The sequence below is a fragment of the Rattus rattus genome, chromosome 7 (assembly GCF_011064425.1).
Source record: "Rattus rattus isolate New Zealand chromosome 7, Rrattus_CSIRO_v1, whole genome shotgun sequence".
Lineage (NCBI taxonomy): Eukaryota > Metazoa > Chordata > Mammalia > Rodentia > Muridae > Rattus > Rattus rattus.
Window position 1 is genome coordinate 18,623,941 of NC_046160.1, and position 19,276 is coordinate 18,643,216.

A 19,276-nucleotide genomic window follows, 5' to 3' on the forward strand; every position below is an offset into this window, starting at 1 on the left:
TTTATTCATTGGTCTATCTGTCTGTCTCTGTACCAAACCATGAGACTGCTTTGAAATCTTAGTCCTTTTATTGTTGAGCATTAAGAATTTTGCAAATTGTTCTGTCTAATCATTAGCTTATCAAAATGGAATAATATCCTTTGTTATGGGAGATCTTTCACATTTTAGGTCTATGCAATTTTCTTTCTTTAAAGTATTTCAAACTGATTTATTTAATTACTTTGCTTTGTTTATCAGCTTTAATTCTTTTTATATTAGTAGTATCATCAAGAACTCAGTTAAAGCCAAAGCTTTAGTAGTTCTCTGGTGGAACTTTTATATCTGCAAATAGTGATATTTTTGAATTCTTTCTTTTCCGATCTGTATCCCCTTGACCTCCTTTTTGTTGACTGATTGCTTGGCTAGAACTTTAAAGAACTATATTGAATAAGTAGTCCCTGAAATCAAGTTTCTCTCCATCTACTGGTTTCTAAAAATATGGGCCGTTCCTATTCTTTCCCAAATGATATGGTTTATTCTTTCAGTTTGTTTATATAATGGATCAATGGTTTTTTTATAAACCAAGTGGTTTTCTATAACTGCAGTGAATTTTGTTGAGATTTTTTAAGCGCTGAATGTTCATAAGGGAAATTTCATCCTTTGTTGGGTTTCTTTATATTGTGGTAAATGCTCCATCACATTCATAGAATGACCTGGGCCTTTTTGTTTGGGAGACCTAAAGACTTAGAGTTATGGGGGTTGTTTAACTGGTTTTACTAATTTCTGTATTTTCAAGTTTTGTTTTACATGATGAAAACCTGAAATATGTTCCCTTTATCATTTCTTTGTTACTTACTTGTTGATTAAGAAAACTTTTGGTTCTGGGCTATGGTCCTTTTGTTTCTAAGTGAGATGCAGTTAATGTTGTACCTTCATTTTCATTAAATTCTAAAAAGTTTTAATTTTTTGTTTAAGCAAGCGACATAAGGAGTACATGCACTGATGACAAATTTCTTTCTTTATTTCTTCCTTGAGGCACACAAGCTGGGCAGTCCAAATGGGGGAAAGGGCCTGCTTTTTGACCAATTTTGTCTTTCAAATGAAGAAGGGATCAGTTGAAAGGACTGAATTATGAGGGAAACTATGACTAAAACAAACAATTGAAACCGACTGTAAGATGTAAAGTGTGTATGTGTGTGTGTGTGTGTGTCTTCATTCAATACTAAACAAAACTTACATATAGAAAAGGATTAGTCAGCTTATCAAAAAGTTTATACATGTAAATTAACAAATACAGCTTTTTTTAAAAAGAAATATATAAAATATCCCAATATTTGGATATTAAAGACCAAGAGCTTTCAACTTTGTCTTCAACACATCAACATGTAAAAGTGATAGGTCTATTTAATCCCATATTCTTTCTGTCAACTTTTTGTCCAATCTAGATCTGGAATCATCTTTTTTGGGATCTAGCCTCTTTGAGGGCACCTATTATCCAGGGGTTTGATCTTCTCATTGGGATTTCCTGTATTTTTCTTTTGGTATTACTGAAATGTGAAAGATTCTCTCTTCCATCTCTTGGCCCTGTTGGTAAAGCCTCCTGTCTCTTCTTTTTGGTTTTCTATATCCAGGGTACCATTCTTTCTGATTGCTTTATTTCCATTTTAAGATTCTCAATTGTATGGGCTTCTTACTTGTTTATTTATGTTTTCCTGGAAAAGATAAAGTAAGGAGTTCTCATGGGCACAAGGATCAAATATGATTTGAATCTAGATCTGCTTTTCTTGGTGTGTTTGGATATTCCATTATCTGGGATTAGCTTGCCTCTCGCCATCAATTATCTCTAGTAAGTTTCTTTTTGTTCTGCTATTTCTGACAGTGGCTAAACTGTCCTATAGGCCTTGTCACTATGACCTGTTTTCTTTCAGTCAGTGATGGGGACAAAACCTCAATTTCTAAACTGTTGGACCTTTAGAGGCGTTTTATGTGTTCTCTCTCTCCCCTCCCTCCCCCTCTCTGCACCACATGGCCTCCGTGTTTTCCTCTGAATCAGCAATGTGTAGAGAGCAGTCTCTTCACCTCCCCACGGATTTGGGGTGCAGAGAAACCCGGTCTGTTTCCTTCAGGATCTGGGCGGCAATTGTCTCAGGCAGGGCTGCCGCCCTGGGCCCTCCCCCACAGGAACCCAGAGGCCTGTACAGTTCCTCTTGGGCCTGGTGCCTGCCCACCCACCAGGCATAAATAGGCGTTTTATGTGAAAGAGGGTGTCTGATTGTAGCCTGCCTACATAAATCAGGGTGTCCATCCCTGTAATTCATGGTTGTGAGCCACTATGTGAACTGATCTTTTGTCCCAATTGCTTCCTAAGTTGCTAATTAGGTTCTAGGTAGTTTTTTCCACAACACCAGAAAAAAATTAAGATAATATATAATACTTATAATGTGATAAAATGAAAGTAATATATAGACTACTAAATTAAAATGCTTAGAATACTATGAAATGATAGCAAAAGATGTTTTTAAAAAAAAGGTCTGTTTAACAGAAAACACAAAACTCAACTTTATATGTCATTAACATTCCTCAACTGAAAATCCATTTTCATTTAAAAGACAGAAGTGAGGGCTATTTTGGATGTAATTTTATAAGTCACCTGCTATCTCGTGTGTCAAAGGTTCATCTATGGTTTCCAGCAGCTGAACAGAAGACTGCTGGAGAGAGTCATCAGAGTCGCCAGCTGTTGCCCCGACATCATCACTCACTGTGCCTTCTTCCATTGCTTCCGCGGCTACCGGAGCCAACAATTCTCCTGTGTTGGAGGAGACAGTCCTAACCTTTTTAATAATTTGTATGCTTCTATTACCCACAGGTAACAGATAAAGAGGCTAACAGAGTGTAACAGAGTAGTTTTCTAAGGTCACAGCAGAACTAGTAAGCAGCATACTGCTTGCTAATAGTCAAACAAGGCTTCCATACCCGTGTACTAGTCACCTAGCAACTCTAAAACTACTGTTCCAACTGTCAAAGAGTAGGTTAAATGGTTGCTATTGCAACATTTATGCATTTAAGAACGCTCTGACATTTTTCTTTAGACATTACTTGTGGAATGGCAACCTAATTATACCATGGAAGAAAAGTTAATTGTGACAAACCTGCTAGAATGTCCTGCAGCATACAGGTTAAAGAATACTGAGCCCAGGCACCACCCCAAGAGATGTCTCCTCTATTGAAGTCAGTTCCAACCAGAAGCAACAACAGTCTTTCTAGCTGCGGCTCATTCACAATCTCACACAAATGAATGGTTGGCCTGGTTGCATTTGCAATGCGTGCAAGAACCTGAAACACATTATGAAACCATATGCTTAAAGTACCAGTTAAATTAAAAAAAAAAAAAAGATGATATAGCAGTTTTCAAAGCAGATGTTTGATTTTTTTCTATAAATTACTTAAAATGAAATACAATGAAACCTTGCACCTTTAATATTTTATCTGGATTTATTTATTTATTTTCAAGACAGGGTTTCTCTGTGTAACCCTAGCTGAACTGGAACGCCCTCTGTGCACCAGGCTGGCCTGCCTCTGCTGTGTTGACTGCTGAGATTAAAGAAGTGAAACATCAGGTCCGGACTTTTGACTGGTTTTAAATTTGGGTGAATATTTACAAATAAACAATGAATGTGTTGCACAAAAACAATCATGGCATTCAAAGTCATTCAGTTATCTCATTTATGTTAATTTACTTCCTATGTGAAATGATATTAAGATTAAAGATAGGCACACCCAAATTATCTAAATTTCAAACCCTCAAGTTTTATCCAAATAAAAAATGTGTCTGATTTTCTCAGGAACTAAGTGAAAAGGACTTTTTTAAACCTTTCAAGGCATGATGAGACAAGGAGAGTAAGACCCAGGAGAAGAGAAACGCCAACTCTTTACTGTCATGTCAATCAAAAACTGTACGTACCTTGCAGACAAACAGTAGGAGGTCTGCATGGCATGTGAAGTCCATGGAGAGGAGGAACAGGACAAGCTTTTGCACAACTGAGATACAACGGTCATGGGCCAGAGTAAATGGAAGAGGTTCAATCTCCGGGCTCTCTTTTGTTGTTGTAACTTCAGTGTCTAAATTAGAACGAGACCATTCTGCTGTCCGGCGCAAGCGAATCAAATCCTTAAAATGCTGCATAGAGAAACATACATGATTTAAGCAAGTTTATTTAATGGAAACGTCTCAGTATACACTTCTGAAGGTAAAAGTACCCAACATACAACTTCTAATGCACAAAATATTCATATATATCATAAGCTTCCAAGAAAAAAATAGGGGAAGGTGTTCTGTTTAAAACAACTGCCTCTTTTGACCAGCCCCTCTCTAAGTGACCCTGAACTTCTGATCTTCCTGTCTAATCTTGCAGATGCTGGGATGTAGGCATGAGCCTTCACACCTGGTTAAAAGTTAAGAATAAAAGCTGTCTATATTGATTGGAGTAAGTTATCTCCTATTTAAAGTCCATGACATACAACAGAATTGCATACAGGCCATAAAATAGATAGAACTTAATATTTAAAACAAATCTCATCAAAACATTGATTCAAATTATTTTAAAATCCAGAAAAGTATACTTTACAGAAGTATTTAAATATAAACTTTAGAAGGTAAAACTCAATGTTACCTGGGTGGTATGTAAATATGGACTCATGAATATAAATTTACTGTGTAGTTACTGTTTTCTCTATTTTGAGACAAGAGTCATGCTTCTTGTATTCCATCTGCCTCAACCTACTTAATATTGGGATTAAAGGCAAATACCACCAGGAGGAAAAAAATCAATTGTATTATAAAAAAAAAAAGTCACTGGAACTTAATTCAGATGAAGCAAAAACAGTTGAGTCATATGCGCAACTCAATATGAAGAAAGTTTAACACCAAGCCTCAATCTTTGCATAACTGGAGAAAAAAGAAATGACAAGTATTTACTTATTACTTTTCTTTAAAAAGAAAAGGAGATTATATTTATAATGCTTTTTATTATAGCATGAAAATAACAGACAGAACCATCAATGTCAAATGATCAATCCATAAAATCGCACAGTAATCACACGAGCTCTAATTTACTGACTCAGAATCCATTCTGAAGGTTATATACTAAGAGGTAAAGTCAACACTACACTTCCTGCAGTAAAGCGCATGCAGGGATTTGGAATGCTAGTAAGAACAACATGTTACCTAGTTTCCCGACCATTACTAACGCCCTATGATTCCATCTTACCTTGGAGGTCGCCTGCTTCAGCTTGGCTTGCTCTACTAGCAGTTTATATGATGAGCCTTTGTTACTCTGTATTTTTTCTTTTTCCATCTGTTCCACCAAAGCCTTCTGTTTTGCCTTTAGTAGGTTAAGTTGCTTAAAATACAAATAAACAACTTAATCTTAAAAATACCAATGTTAAGAACAAAAATGTAAATTATTATATTTCCCTCAGAACTCATATTTCAAATAAATAATCCACTGAATAAAAAATTAAATTACTATGGCTAGAAAAATAGCTCAGCAGTTTGCTGATCTTGCACAGGACCTGGGTTCAGTTCCCAGCACCCACACGGCAGCTAGCAATCACCTGTAATTCCAGTGCCAGGTGACCTGGTACCTCAATTACCAGATGCTCATTATTCAGGCAAAACATTCACACAAATAAAAAGTAAAAATCTACAAAGCAAAGTACTGATAGACTTGACACAGTGAAACCCAAGAATACAACCCCCAACCCGGAAGAGGCTAGACATAAAAGGAGGCACACTGCATACCTCCCTGCCAATATTTTACTTACTCACTGCACTCACTCAACTACACAAACCTAAAGGCAACAAAATACAACACTACCTATAAAATATAGAAGAATGAATGAAACAAAGTATCTGAGCGCTCTGGGAACCCTTACACAGACAGGCTATTCCAATTTAGTAACCATAGAAGGCCTCTTTGAGAAAATGATGATGTACTAACGTCAGAAAACGTATGTCCATTTTTCCAAGCACTAAAACTATGTACTTAGAAATTTAAAAAAAAGAAAGAAAGAAAAGTTTCTTAGCACACTCAAATATCCTAGATGAAAAAATGAGCACAGGTTGTTTCACAAACTTAAATTCAGTATTATATAATATCCAGGAAATTAAAATCTAAAAGTTAGAGGGGCAGATGACAAATAACTGCATCTAAAGGTTGACTGGAGGCCATGAGGAATTTAAAAATAACTGTTACTGGGTTTGTACAAAAAACAAACAAAACAAAACAAAACAAAATGACAGCTTGGAAGGAAAACCAGAACAAGGAAAACAAAAATCAACAAACCCTTTAAACAAGCAGAACAATTCTTTAACAATAGAAACAGAAAACCAGGAAGCTTAAAGAATATCAAAACTAAGTGAAATGGCTATGTTTGCCATTTTACAATTTTGGTCACCAAAGTAGTAAAGCAATAACCTAGGCAGCTTGCTGCACACCTGCCTAAGGTCAGCAGATGACACCAAATGACAGACTCAAAACTCAACAGTTACAGACGTTACCTGTTTATGATGGACAAGCTGCTTTCGGATCTTTCTGGAATATAATCTATCGAGGCTACTGCCTCCCTTGGAGGATCTGTTTAAGCTCTGAGTATGCAGATTATTATTAATAAAACTCCACTGGTTACCTGGAAAGAAAAGTTTTTATTAATAATTCTTTTAAATATGACTTTGGAGTAATTCCCATGCAACAAAACAAAAACCACAACATTTCAACCAATACAAGAACATTTTAAAGACAACTCTACATAGGTTAAACAAATGACAACAGAGTTCTGTATACAAACTCTTCATGAGCAGTCCAGACACTTTGTCATAATACCTAAGATTAATTTTGAGCTGAGCAGTAGCCCATGCCTTTAATCTCAGCACGTGAGAGGCAGAGGCAGGAAGATCTCTGAGTTCCAGGCCAGCCTGGTCTACAAAGAGTTTCAGGACAGCAAGGGCTGTCCTATCTCAAAAACAAAAACAAACAAAATAAATAAACCACACACAAACAACCAAAACCATTTTTAATTGGGTTAGCTAGTTTTTCAGAGGTGAACTTAGTGAGTTCTTTATATATTCTGGTATTAGGCCTGGTTGAATATAGGGTTAGTGAAGGCTTTTCCCAATCTGTAGGTTGTTGACTTCTCCTATTAAGTGTCTTTTGCCTTACAGAAGCTTTTCAGTTTCATGAGGTCCCATTTATCAATTTCTTGATCTTAGAGCCTGAGCCACTGGTATTCTATGGCAGAAATTTCCCCTGTGCCAATGAGTTCGAGGCTCTTTCCCACTTTCTCTTCTATAAGACTCACTGTATCTGGTTTTATGTGGAGGTCCTTGATCCACTTAGACTTGAGTTTTGTACAAGGTGATAAATATGGATATATTTTCATTTTCTACATATAGACAGCTAGTTAGACCAGCACTGTTTCATAAAGAGGAAGGGAGGGAGTGATAGGGAGGTGGAGGGGGAAAGAATAGGATTGGGTACGGGGTGAGTGGACAGAAGAGAAGTCCAGAGGGCCAGGAGAAAGAATGGAAATGGGGTTGGGAGATAGAGGACCCTCTACAAAGTACCAGAGACCTGGGAGTTAGCCAAAATGACTAACAGTGGAGGGAAGAAACTCAAGAGTCCACCTCTAGTCGATAAACAGGGTCTCAAGTGGAGAGACAGGACTACTAACGGACAGTCAAAATTTCTGACCCAGAATTGTTCCTTCTAGAAGAATTCAGGGACAAAAATAGAGAATAGACTGAAGGAAAGGCTGTCCAGTGATGGGTCCAACTTGGAATCTATCTCATGTAGGGTAGGGGAGAACGAACCCCAAGGCCTGACACTATTATTGATGTTATGATGTGCTTACAGACAGAAGCCTTGCATGGCTGCCCAACTGAGACAGATACAGATATTTACACCCAACCACTGGATTGCTGTTTAGGGAGCCCTGTGGAGGAATTAGGGGAAGGATTGAAGGAGCTGAAGGAGCTGAAGGGAAGGGTGTTCCAAAGGAAGACCAGCAGTCTCAACTAACCTGGACCCCAAGAAGCTCCCAGAGACTGACCTATCAACCAGGCAGGATACACAGGCTGGGCCAAGGTCCCTGGCACATATATATAGCAGAGGACTGCCTAGTCTGGCCTTGGTGGGACAGACTTGAAGCCCCAGGGAAGGGGGATGCTGGGGGGTGGGGGGTGTAGGGAGTACCCTCTCAGAGATAAGGGGAATGAGGAACAGTGGAAGGAGGGTGGGACCTGAGGGGTGGGGCATCGGCTGAAATGTAAAGTATTTAATTAAAAACAAAAACAAAACAATAACCAAAACCCACAAATAATTCATTTTGAACAATATAACTTTGATGTGCTCTATACAAGAAATAATAATAGCAACAACAAACTACTAAATAAAAAGGTTTTGTACAACAAAGACAATAATAATTTTTTTTTTCTTTTTTTTGGAGCTGGGGACCGAACTCAGGGCCTTGGGCTTGTTAGGCAAGCGCTCTACCACTGAGCTAAATCCCCAACCTGACAATAATATTAAAAAGTTTTTGTACAAGCACCAAAAAAGGCTATTCAGATTAATAACTGCCAAAATGGGTTTAACAGTTCAAAAGGCAGGCTATATAACTGCACCTACCCTTGTGTTTTGGAACTAATCCACAATATTGTGCATGGTTCTTTCCTTCAGTCTGGCCTGAAGCCACTCTTCCCTCTCTGGTCTTTCTAGTTGTTTTGAGATAGGGTCGCACTATTACACAGCTCTAGCTGAACTTTACACAGAGAACACATTGCTTCTGTCACTCAACAGCTGGAATTAAAGACATGCCCTCCATACAGAACCCCCTTCTGATCAATTTATTCGTAATTTTAAAATGTTTTCCTATTTCTGACACCCATTAATCATCTTAGTTCAAAATCGTCAAACCCTGAAAATGTCTTCCCATCATTCCTCCTTGATAATACCAAACAATAAAAATAAAACAAGAGTTCCAATACAATTTATTCTATACAACCTAAAACTGTAATTACAGTTAATTCAATGTTAATGTTTAGCCCTTTATCCTTTTTTTTTTTTTTTTCTGTTCTTTTTTTCGGAGCTGGGGACCGAACCCAGGGCCTTGCGCTTGCTAAGCAAGCGCTCTACCACTGAGCTAAATCCCTAACCCCTTTATCCTTTTTTTTTTTAATTTATTTGAGATGTGTGTGTGTGTGTGTGTGTGTGTGTGTGTGTGTGTGTGTGTGTGTGTGTGTAACTGTCTTCAGACACACCAGAAGAGGGCATCGGATCTCATTACAGACAGTTGTGAGCCACCATGTGGTTGCTGGGAATTGAACTCAGGACCTCTGGAAGAGCAGTCAGTGCTCTTAACCACTGAGCCATTTCTCCAGCTCCCAATCCTTTAACTAAGGAAATGAATTGATACACACTTTTTTTTTTTTTTTTTACACCAACAAAAAATAAATATCCTGCATCTGAGAGTGCTCTTTCTCGCCCTTCCCAAAACTACGACTATATCAAAGCACAGCGCCGCATGGCTTCCATTTGCTACACTGACAGTGAGGCTCATCCGCCTCAAGACTTGTTTCCAGTCACTGGGAACTATAATGAATGCAAGAATACACCTGCTTGTAGATAGATGTCTGATTCCCCTTCATTTGTAAACTTTTGTGCTCCAAGCCTACTAAAAAATTAAGTGATAATGTTAAGAATCTTCAAGTTAAAAAAAATAAAGGACAACTGTCGCTAAAGAAAGCAACTGAACTAAACTGAATAGTATTTTTTAAAAAATGGCATACTACATTAAGATAAAATTTTAATGAAAAGAGGAAGGGAGAAATATAATTAAAATATAATCTCAAAGATAAAATATAAACAAGTAAAAACTGTAAATCCTCCACAAGTTCCCTTGCCCTACTCTCACTTCTGAAAGTATTGAAGTATGGGTGCAGGGGTGGAGCCAACACATGTGCTGACTGACCAAAATTTATATCCAGACAAAGAAGGGTGTCTGCAAAATAATTCTATTTCTCAGCAGATTCCTAGAGAAAATTAACTCATGTTTTACATAAATTACATACATCTGGTTATCTCCAGGCCAATAGCCAGATCAGGAACAAGCGTGGAGCCACTGAAAATCCCCACCAACACGTTATTATAAACTTCTGATACCTGTCAGAAACCTTTCCCTGTCTTTACCATTCAAAGGTTTCTTTGCAGCTGCTGCTTCATCTTCAACAGTGGCCACGTAATCCAGTAACCTGGACACCAGCATAACAACCCAACTGATCATGGGGATATCCAGGACTCCTAGAGAGAGACGAGAAGGGGAGAGTCAAGTAAACATGAGTTCTAAGGACAAATGAGAAACCATCTTACAAACAAGAATGTACTGAATCATGACCAAACATATTACAATATACCTTAAAACTAGACAATCACGGACACAAAGTGAGTAGAAAAACCATCTAATGAACAACAGAATACAAGGGGCTGCAGAGATGGCTCAGTGGTTAAGAGCACTGGCTGCTCTTCCAGAGGTCCTGAGTTCAAATCCCAGCAACCACATGGTGGCTCACAACCATCTGTAATGAGATCTGATGCCCTCTTCTGGTGTATCTGAAGACAGCTGTAGTGTACTCATATAATAAATAAATAAATCTTTAACAACAGCAACAGAAAGAACAGGATACAAAAGAAAATATAGGACACACAGGAAACTAAAATAAAATGTGTTATCACACCTTATAATTCATACTAACAACTATATTCTATAGCTTATTTTATTCATGCTCAAAAAACCTATTATTGGCCAAAAGCGAAATGTGCTTTCAATGCCTGTATATGGAGGCTGAAAGATTACAAAATTGTTCAAGTTCACCATTCAGGAGAGAGAGGCAGGTGGATCTTTCTATGTTCAAAGCAGTCTGGTCTACATAATGAGTTTCCAGACCAGCAAAGTCTACATAATAAAATCCAGTCTATGAAAACAAAAACAAACAAACAAAAAGCTGGGCATGATGGTACACAACTTGAATCCCAGTCCTCCAGAGGCAGAAGAAGAACCTCTCAGTCCAAGGCCATGCTGGTCTAATAGCAAGTTTTAGCGCAGAGAGGTATACGAAGTGAGGCAGTGTCTCAAAACCAAACAAGAAAACCTTAAGGTAGATGAACAGATAGATAAAATACAAACCATCTACGTTCACGGTCAAATAATGGGTTGAAAGACAACTTGCTGTGGTCGTCAGCCAGAAGAAAGCTATTCATTCTAAAGCCTACATCACATAGCATGATTAAAATGGACTGCAGTGACTATTAAAGTACATCACAGATATTTCATAAAACAGTACTTAAGAAACTATAAATACTAAAGACAGTCACTTTATCTAATACCTTCTGTCCTTCTGTGCATGGTTAACTCTGGTTGAAGAGGTGACAATAAATTATCCAAGAGATTAAGTAAGCTTTCCAATACTCCACTGTTACTAAGTGATCTCTGACCAATGCAGGAGAGTAACATAAAAACCCTGCAAACAGATACAAAGAAAATGACCAGTGAGAATCAATTAAATTGTCCCACTTTTAAAGAAATACATTCACAAAGGAATTATTGTAAAACCTGTTTGCGTCTTTAAACCATTCATTGGTAAGTTATAAAGAAAGATTTCCATCAGGAAAAGTGATGTAAAATGAGCTTCTACTCTAGTTATTGGTTACTTTGTCTAATTACCCATAAGAAATCAGGCACTTAGGAGACAATCTCTATTAGAGCCTAAGAATCACATTTAATATACAAGGCACAGCATGATCTTTAGAAAATACATACTAATATCTGTAAAATCCCATAGATTGATCCAGAAAATCTAAGAAGGTGAACACAATAGAGCTCATGTTCTTCTTTTAGGACTTGCCAAACCATGAGAAGACCTATTTTACTCTCCACATATTTACTATCCACATAAACAAAACTTCACACTCTGACAAAGACTCTACAAGTGAAAACCATTTACAATAAACACCACTGATATCTCCAACCTACCTATCTTGTGGGAAGATGAGAAGCTGCTCTGAATTATACAGCTCTTGAAGAACGTTAGAAAGAAACTGGCCCCACCATCTCTCACCACCACACAGCTGAACAAGGAGAAGGCCAGTATGCAACCTTATCTTTGGGGTCCCACTGATGCACAAATGTTTAAACAGTTCTTCACAGGCCTGAGCGTGAAAGGTACTCTGCAAAACTGCAGGAACAGAATGCCCTGTTACAGGGAAGAAACAAATGACTTATCTAAGTGTATGTATGGTGTTAAGAACACCACCAGTACATCTACATACACATTTCCCCCCAGGAATCAGTAAACAACTACATTCTATTTATTTTGTGACTTATTTACTACTTTTATATAGAAATTAGTTGTAAAATATTTAGCAGTAAGAAGAGATAGCACATACATTGTGTTCCTTGTTTTTGTGGTCAGGTTAATTAAATTCCCTTACAAGTGAATATGAAAATAAGTATAAATGAAAAAAATCAGACATCTTAAGAGATGGGACTATAAGCATAAATGAGCAATTCAAACGAGTTCATGGTTAGAAAACTCTACTACAGTATTAGGTCAGAATACATTAATTATTCTACCTTTATGCAATGCTTAATATTTTCTCACTCAAATACCAAGCATAGTAATCAAACAAACTAAGAAATTAAAATTCATTTAAGAAACATTAGAATAAGTAGTAGGCAGATCTCAGAGTTTGAGGCCACCCTGGTCTACAACGTTAGTTCTAGGAAAGCCTGGGCTACAAGGAGAAGCCTTATCTCTAAAAAATAAAACAAAAGAACAAAAGCTTACAAGGAAATAATAGAATAAAAGGCATGAGGATGCAGCCAGTAGCAAAGCACCCATTTACCACATGCCAAACCCTAGATTCAACACATAACTTGGCAACAAAAATATAACTCTTTAAGGAGAAAATAAATGTGTGAATCTACAAAAATTTCTAAAGTACAGCAAACAGAATATCAAACTAAATATCTAGATAAACCAGTGGAGAGTACCTAACTAGCATGTCTAAACTAACAATTCAATCCCCAGTACCACACGTTAAAAAAAAATTCCCCAGAAAGTTAGTCTGTGTACCCAAAACATGCAGCAGAAAAATATTAAACATTCCCAGTCTCTAAGCCACTGAGGCAAATACACACCATTGGAAGAGTGCAGGAGGCTGAGCAGCGTGTCCAGTAAGTACCTCACAATGGTGCGCAACTGCTCTGTGGACGACGACGGAATCAGGTCTTCTGGACCTGAGGTTTCACTCAGCGTCTTCCGACTTGCACCTATGGCTACTTTGAGCCTCTGCACTGCATTATGAGCCAGATTTAGTTGAAGCTGTAGCTGAATACAATCTTGATAAGCAGAAAAAACTCTACTGTCTTCCTCAACTGCTTTGTCTGGTTTTCGCAAAAAGTACTGTGCATTGTTCGCACTATTGAGAGGAGGAAGATCAATACTCTGCAAAAGAGCTTCCAGACGATGACAGGCTAAGTTATATCTATGAGTAAAAATAAATGAACAGGCATTCCTTCAGTCTTCTTTTGTATCTACACACTAAAAAGCACATCTCTTAAAAGATATGTATTAAAGTACAACTACTGTGAAGAATTATTCTTGGCCAGGCACTGCAGCAAACACCTTTAATCCCAGTACTCCAGAGGTGAAAATGTGCAGTCATCTATGGCTGGTTAACAGCCACAGTCACTTCTAGGCCACCCAGTGCTACAATAGAGACCCTATCTTAAAACAAACAAACAAGCAAACAAAATAAATACTTTTCACAAATATTAAATGCTACTACCAACTAGCTAACAATATTCTCATGTTTTCAACCCTGCCGTAATGTACACGTGTTCATCCTCCTTTTGCTCTTTTCTATGTAGATACAGAAAACATTCCTTGACAGAAATAATTTAAGAAAATATATAAGCAAATTTCCATTAACCTGCACTGTATATCTTCTTGTAGAGCAACCATCATTGCTAAATGCTGGTCAATTTCTGGCTGGTTGGCAGATTCTCCTTCGCCTCTCAGCGGGTCATGCATCAACTTCAGTTCACTTTCCCACGGTAAGATATAGGTATGCCCGTAGTAAAATCCTAACGGAATCTTTGCTCTAGCATTAGTGCTTCCATAACGTCCAATGACGGTGATCTGAAATGAAAAAATTGCAAATACACACACACGTGATAAAGTTTAAAAATCGGAGCTAAGTATTTTTAAAAATATAGGTATACTCTTTAGTAATATGTCAATGTAGTACTAAGAAACATGAAGAGCACAGTTACTTTCCTGAAGTTCTTACCTTCATGAATCTGCACACAGGTGGAGGGATTAGGTCATGAAGAATTAATGAGTGTGTGCTTATATCAGTTGCCACTACCAAACGCCTTCCATCCACTTCCTCTCCTAATGTCCATATGTCAATTGATAAGGACGCCAGGTCTCCACACGTAGGGATCAGTACATCTGTCAGCAGTATAGGTCTTCCAAAGTCCAGGGTCACAAATCTCCTGGCTCCTACATAGGAAAGAGAAGAATGTGAGCCATCGAAACACGATCATGTGACCAAAGTATAGATCCAAAACACATTAAACCATGCTTCTTAAAATAAATATCAATTTATTAAACCATAAGAGAAGTAGCTAAATAAAAGTAGCTTTACCAACATTTATTCATAAATTCTATAATTGCTCAGAATGTCACGGCTTCGGATTTAATCTGAAACTTGCCCAAAAGTGTACTATAGTTTTAAGTCAAAAATTTTAAGATTGTTAATACAAAAGCAGTTAAGTATAGAGTGAAACTTCATACGTATTTCAAATATTAGTCTAACAACTAATCCAGTGAATGCATTAAAAAGAAAACCTATAAAGTCCGAAGCTGAATATTTGTGTTAATTTCATCACTAGATAGATTAGACATACCAAAATGTATTACGTAACCTGTGAAAGTCTTGGGTTTAGTATGTATAGAAAATGACATGGTGATACAATCATTAAAAGTAGGACGCAATGTATCACGTAACCTGTGAAAGTCTTGGGTTTAGTATGTATAGAAAATGACATGGTAATACAATCATTAAAAGTAGGACGCAATGCACGTTCAGAGCACACACTGCTCTTCCAGAAGCCACGCTTGGTCCCTCACGGGACTCCCATGATTCAGTGAGTCCACATGCTCAAGTCAGACTACAGCACACACAACTGTTCACAAGCAGACGGACAGAGTTTTTCTCTGCACGTTATAAGCACTAATGCTACTACCAATTTGTAACTAAATTGGAAGAAAATAGCAAGACAATTTTCTAAGTTTTAAAACTCCCTCTTCTAGAGTAAACATGATTCAATTGTTCATACAATAAAAAACACAGACTCAGTATGTCCATTTTCTCCATAAGGATGTTTTAACTTTTTCCTGTTCCTATAGTATAAAACTAAAAGCTAGTAGAATTAGGTTAAAAGTAGCTAAAATTTATCTGTCAATATGTATGCACCCATGTCAGTTACAGACTTCTGGAGCACGACATGACACAAATGCAGCTATAGTGCTGGTCTTAGGATACTGCCACACAGTCAAAGTCTAGTATAATGGCAATAAGAATTTAAGCATAGCATTTCTATTATTTATATTTCAATAGGAAATCCTTAGATACAGGAAACCTCACTGTTTCAATGGAACTACCCAACCCAAACAATCTTACAACTTCTGTAGCTATTACTCTGAGTAGAAGGTACTTAATTGACAGCACATGTAATTTATTTGTAATAAATTATAATAAGGGCCCAAGAGACTAAGCAAGAACAATAATTTTAGAAATGCAAAGATTACCTGAATGCATTCGCTCTATAATAATGGACTGGTGAGGTGGCGGCTGGAGAAAATGTGAGGCATGAGAAATTGCAAGGGCCAGACCAGAACCAAGTGGATTCTAGACAAAAAAACAAGATCAAAAAAACCAAAAACAATATAACTCTGTACTAATACCCTTTGCTCTTAAAAAAACAAAAAACTCCTAACCATAACATTAAATTAACAAGTCTCATTTCCTGATACATAGAGATAATTTATAAAAGCAAAAGGACCTGACATATTTTCATGATAATATAAACATTTGACTTTAAAAGTCAGAATTTATTTACAAAGATAAGCATCTGTGCATCAACATTTACTTGGAACAGCATTTACCATTCTTGACTTGTTGGCATTTTTGTTGTGTGCAGCAAGGTTCACTGCTGGAGGATCAATGACGGAGCCTGGGAAAAGCTGTGCAAGCTCAGCATTAATCACAACGGACACGGCTTCATTGGGCGGAGTGAGAGGAGGAGTCATAAAAAGTGGCGTTGTTTTTGGAGTGGGTGGAATGACATCAGACGGATGGATGAAAAATCCAGGAGCAGCCACTGGGTTGGAGGGCACAGCGTTGTGCACAGGACCTGCTGCTGCTGCGGCTGATGCAGCTGCTGCTGCTGCTGCTGTTGTCTGGTGCAGCTTTGCTTCCAGCTTTGCTTTCTGTAAAAGACGTAAGCAGCACCTATAGAAGCACCCCACGCTGTGAGGAGCACTTGATGACTACATCTGAGACAGCGAAATGAGTCACAAGACCCTGGGCACAGTAGATAACTGGACTTAAGAACAAATGACGCACTGCCTCGTTAGGAGCCCTTCTTGGCACACTGTACAAAATTTTCTTATATATTAAGGGAACTAGAAAGTTCTCTAAAAGTGAAAAGCAAGCACAACAATTAAATATAAATAATGAAACCTGTCTGCTCAAAATGAAATGAACCATCGTGAATGCAATGCTAACTGACATGACACAATTTCTCAAGCAGAATTTGCACAGGTAGCACTTAGCAATTAAATCGATAAACCATGTTATCATAATTGCTGTACTTAGAATCTAATTAATGTCCTATATATTATGACATCCTACAGTCTGTGTCCCATGAAAACAGTAGCTGGTAACTATATACTGTTTCTCCAGGAGCGCTTAAACATAAAAGTAGAATTAACTCCAAGACTACACAAAAAGTATCAACCACATACAAAGTAACATGCATTCATATAATTTAATACATTTAAACATGTCACAAAGACATTACCTCAATCTTTTGTTGAAAATGATTAGCTCTGATTGGACAACCTACTTTCCTTTATGAAAACAATGGTCATTTCTACAGTACTTTTCAGCTTTTGAAGTTTAGAGACAGCATGAACAAAGAGCCAAATGGTCTCCAACCTGTTGCTGAAGCTTCAAAAGCTGCTGCTGTTTCTCTTGCAGCACCTGTAGCTGTTGCTCGGCTGAAGCCATTGCATGAGAGAGAGACTGCAAAGCTACCTGGGCTGCTGAACTCAGGGCTGTCGAGGCTTCCCCAACTGTGCCAGATGATAGTCCACCTACTGCAGGAGTAACCCCGAAGGAACTCACTGGCATGAGACAAGGGAAAAACAAAACAAGACACCAGGATGAAGAAAAGCTTCACAGAGGCACATGGTCAAAATACACAGTTGTCATTAAAACTATATGGAGTATATAACTTTAAAAACAAACGAACAAACAAAAGGTTGGGTTCTAACTCTGCAGTGACAGGGCACTTGCCTGAAAGGCTAAGAGACCCATGCTCATAAACTGAGCCTTGGACCAGTACCACCATATCCATATGAACATTGCAATGTAGTAACACTAAACTGATATTCAAATTCAAGAGGCGCTAGAGCAAATCCCAAATTAACAATCTTAAGTTGTTTGCTTTTCAGTTCTAGTATAGAATCATTCTCATGATATAAAAAAAAAAATCTCAAGAAATTTTAACATTATCTTTAATATCCGTATACATTGTGAACATTCTCTCAATCCTCAAAAAAGCTCCCCACTTAGTAAGGCATGGTACACCTTCAATACCATCATCTGTAGCAAGTGGATCTCTGTTAGGTCCAGGCCAGCCAGGGCAATGTAGTAAGATGCTGTCTCAAAAAATAAAACTGAAAGAGCTCCCCACAAGAACCACGTTAAATTTTAAGTACGGAAAGATACTGAATTCCTCTTGTAAAGAAAACATTTATTTCATGTGTAAATGAGTGTTTTCCATGCGTACATGTCTGCTGCACCACATGTATTAATGGTGTGATAGAGATCAGAAGTCCCCAGAGATAAATTTATAGACAGTTGTAAAATACGTATATCCTGACACATATGTAATATGCATATGTAAAATGTGCTTAATTGCAACAAGTAAAATGTGCAACAAGTGTGCTTAATTGCTAAGCTACCTCTCCAACTTGAATCTCCTTATTTTAATCTACAGACTAGACAGAGGTGAGGACTACAAAGGACATACAGACAGACAAAACCTTATTTTCTACTTCTTGCGCTTATTCAAGCACACTCACAAGTAAAAGCAAAATTTGACTTTTTGATGTAATTTAGCAATACATTATAAATGAACACTTTCCCACTTATATTTATAAAAAATATTTTCAAACTTTGATATAAGATTAATTTCATAATTTACTTTAGACTTTACATCAATGTGTCATAAAATTAAAAGCAAATAAAAAAGTACTTTTTTTTTTTTTTTTTTTTTTTTTTAATATCTTAATAATTGTATTATTACCTGATCGGATCTCTTTACAGATTTACTACAATGTGTCACTGGGGAAGAGGTAACTACTATAATGACAATATATCTTGCATCCATTACTTACATGTTGATCCATGCATCCAACCACCCACCCACCCACAGACCCACCTGCCTACCAAACTTCCTACCTCCCTCCCTATTCGTTTATTTATTTTAGTTTTCCAAGGCAAAGTTTTTCTGAGTAGCCTGAGGAATCCTGGGATATCCTCTGTACACTAGGCTGGCTTCAAACTTCTACTAAATGACGTTCATTTATTCATTCTATAGATAGTTAGTTGCTAGTTGTTACTTAGCTAGTTAGCTAGTTTTTCTTTTTTTTTTTTTTTTTTTTTTTTTTTTTTTTCAATACAGGGTTTTTACCACTGAGCTAAGCCTCAGCCCCTTGCAGTCCTGTAGCCTAGGGCACTCCTTCTGTAGACTACAATGACTTTTTACCTCAAAGATCTATTTGCCTCTGCTTCCTGAGTGCTGGGATTAAAGGCACACCATGTCCAGCACCTAAATGATACTATTCACGAAAGTGACCACAATTAGCTTACAATAAACTCCACAGGCA

General features: G+C 37.5%; 1 protein-coding gene across 3 annotated transcripts in view; it reads right to left on the reverse strand.

Moving 5' to 3' along the window:
- Birc6 (baculoviral IAP repeat containing 6) overlaps nucleotides 1–19,276 on the reverse strand; it is a 191,750-nt gene that overhangs the window by 79,674 nt on the left and 92,800 nt on the right. For 2 of the 3 annotated variants that reach the window (XM_032908919.1, XM_032908918.1), the window contains exons 23-36: nucleotides 17,319–17,506; nucleotides 16,265–16,588; nucleotides 15,908–16,007; nucleotides 14,382–14,596; nucleotides 14,022–14,230; nucleotides 13,228–13,574; nucleotides 12,061–12,280; nucleotides 11,415–11,548; nucleotides 10,221–10,331; nucleotides 6,539–6,666; nucleotides 5,247–5,378; nucleotides 3,941–4,156; nucleotides 3,129–3,312; nucleotides 2,630–2,785 (exon numbers count right to left, since the gene is read on the reverse strand). In XM_032908919.1, the coding sequence (XP_032764810.1) occupies nucleotides 2,630–2,785; nucleotides 3,129–3,312; nucleotides 3,941–4,156; nucleotides 5,247–5,378; nucleotides 6,539–6,666; nucleotides 10,221–10,331; nucleotides 11,415–11,548; nucleotides 12,061–12,280; nucleotides 13,228–13,574; nucleotides 14,022–14,230; nucleotides 14,382–14,596; nucleotides 15,908–16,007; nucleotides 16,265–16,588; nucleotides 17,319–17,506 (2,664 nt within the window). Of the gene's footprint in view, nucleotides 1–2,629; nucleotides 2,786–3,128; nucleotides 3,313–3,940; nucleotides 4,157–5,246; nucleotides 5,379–6,538; nucleotides 6,667–10,193; nucleotides 10,332–11,414; nucleotides 11,549–12,060; nucleotides 12,281–13,227; nucleotides 13,575–14,021; nucleotides 14,231–14,381; nucleotides 14,597–15,907; nucleotides 16,008–16,264; nucleotides 16,589–17,318; nucleotides 17,507–19,276 lie in introns of all 3 variants that reach the window. The other variant, XM_032908920.1, reaches the window with a different exon arrangement.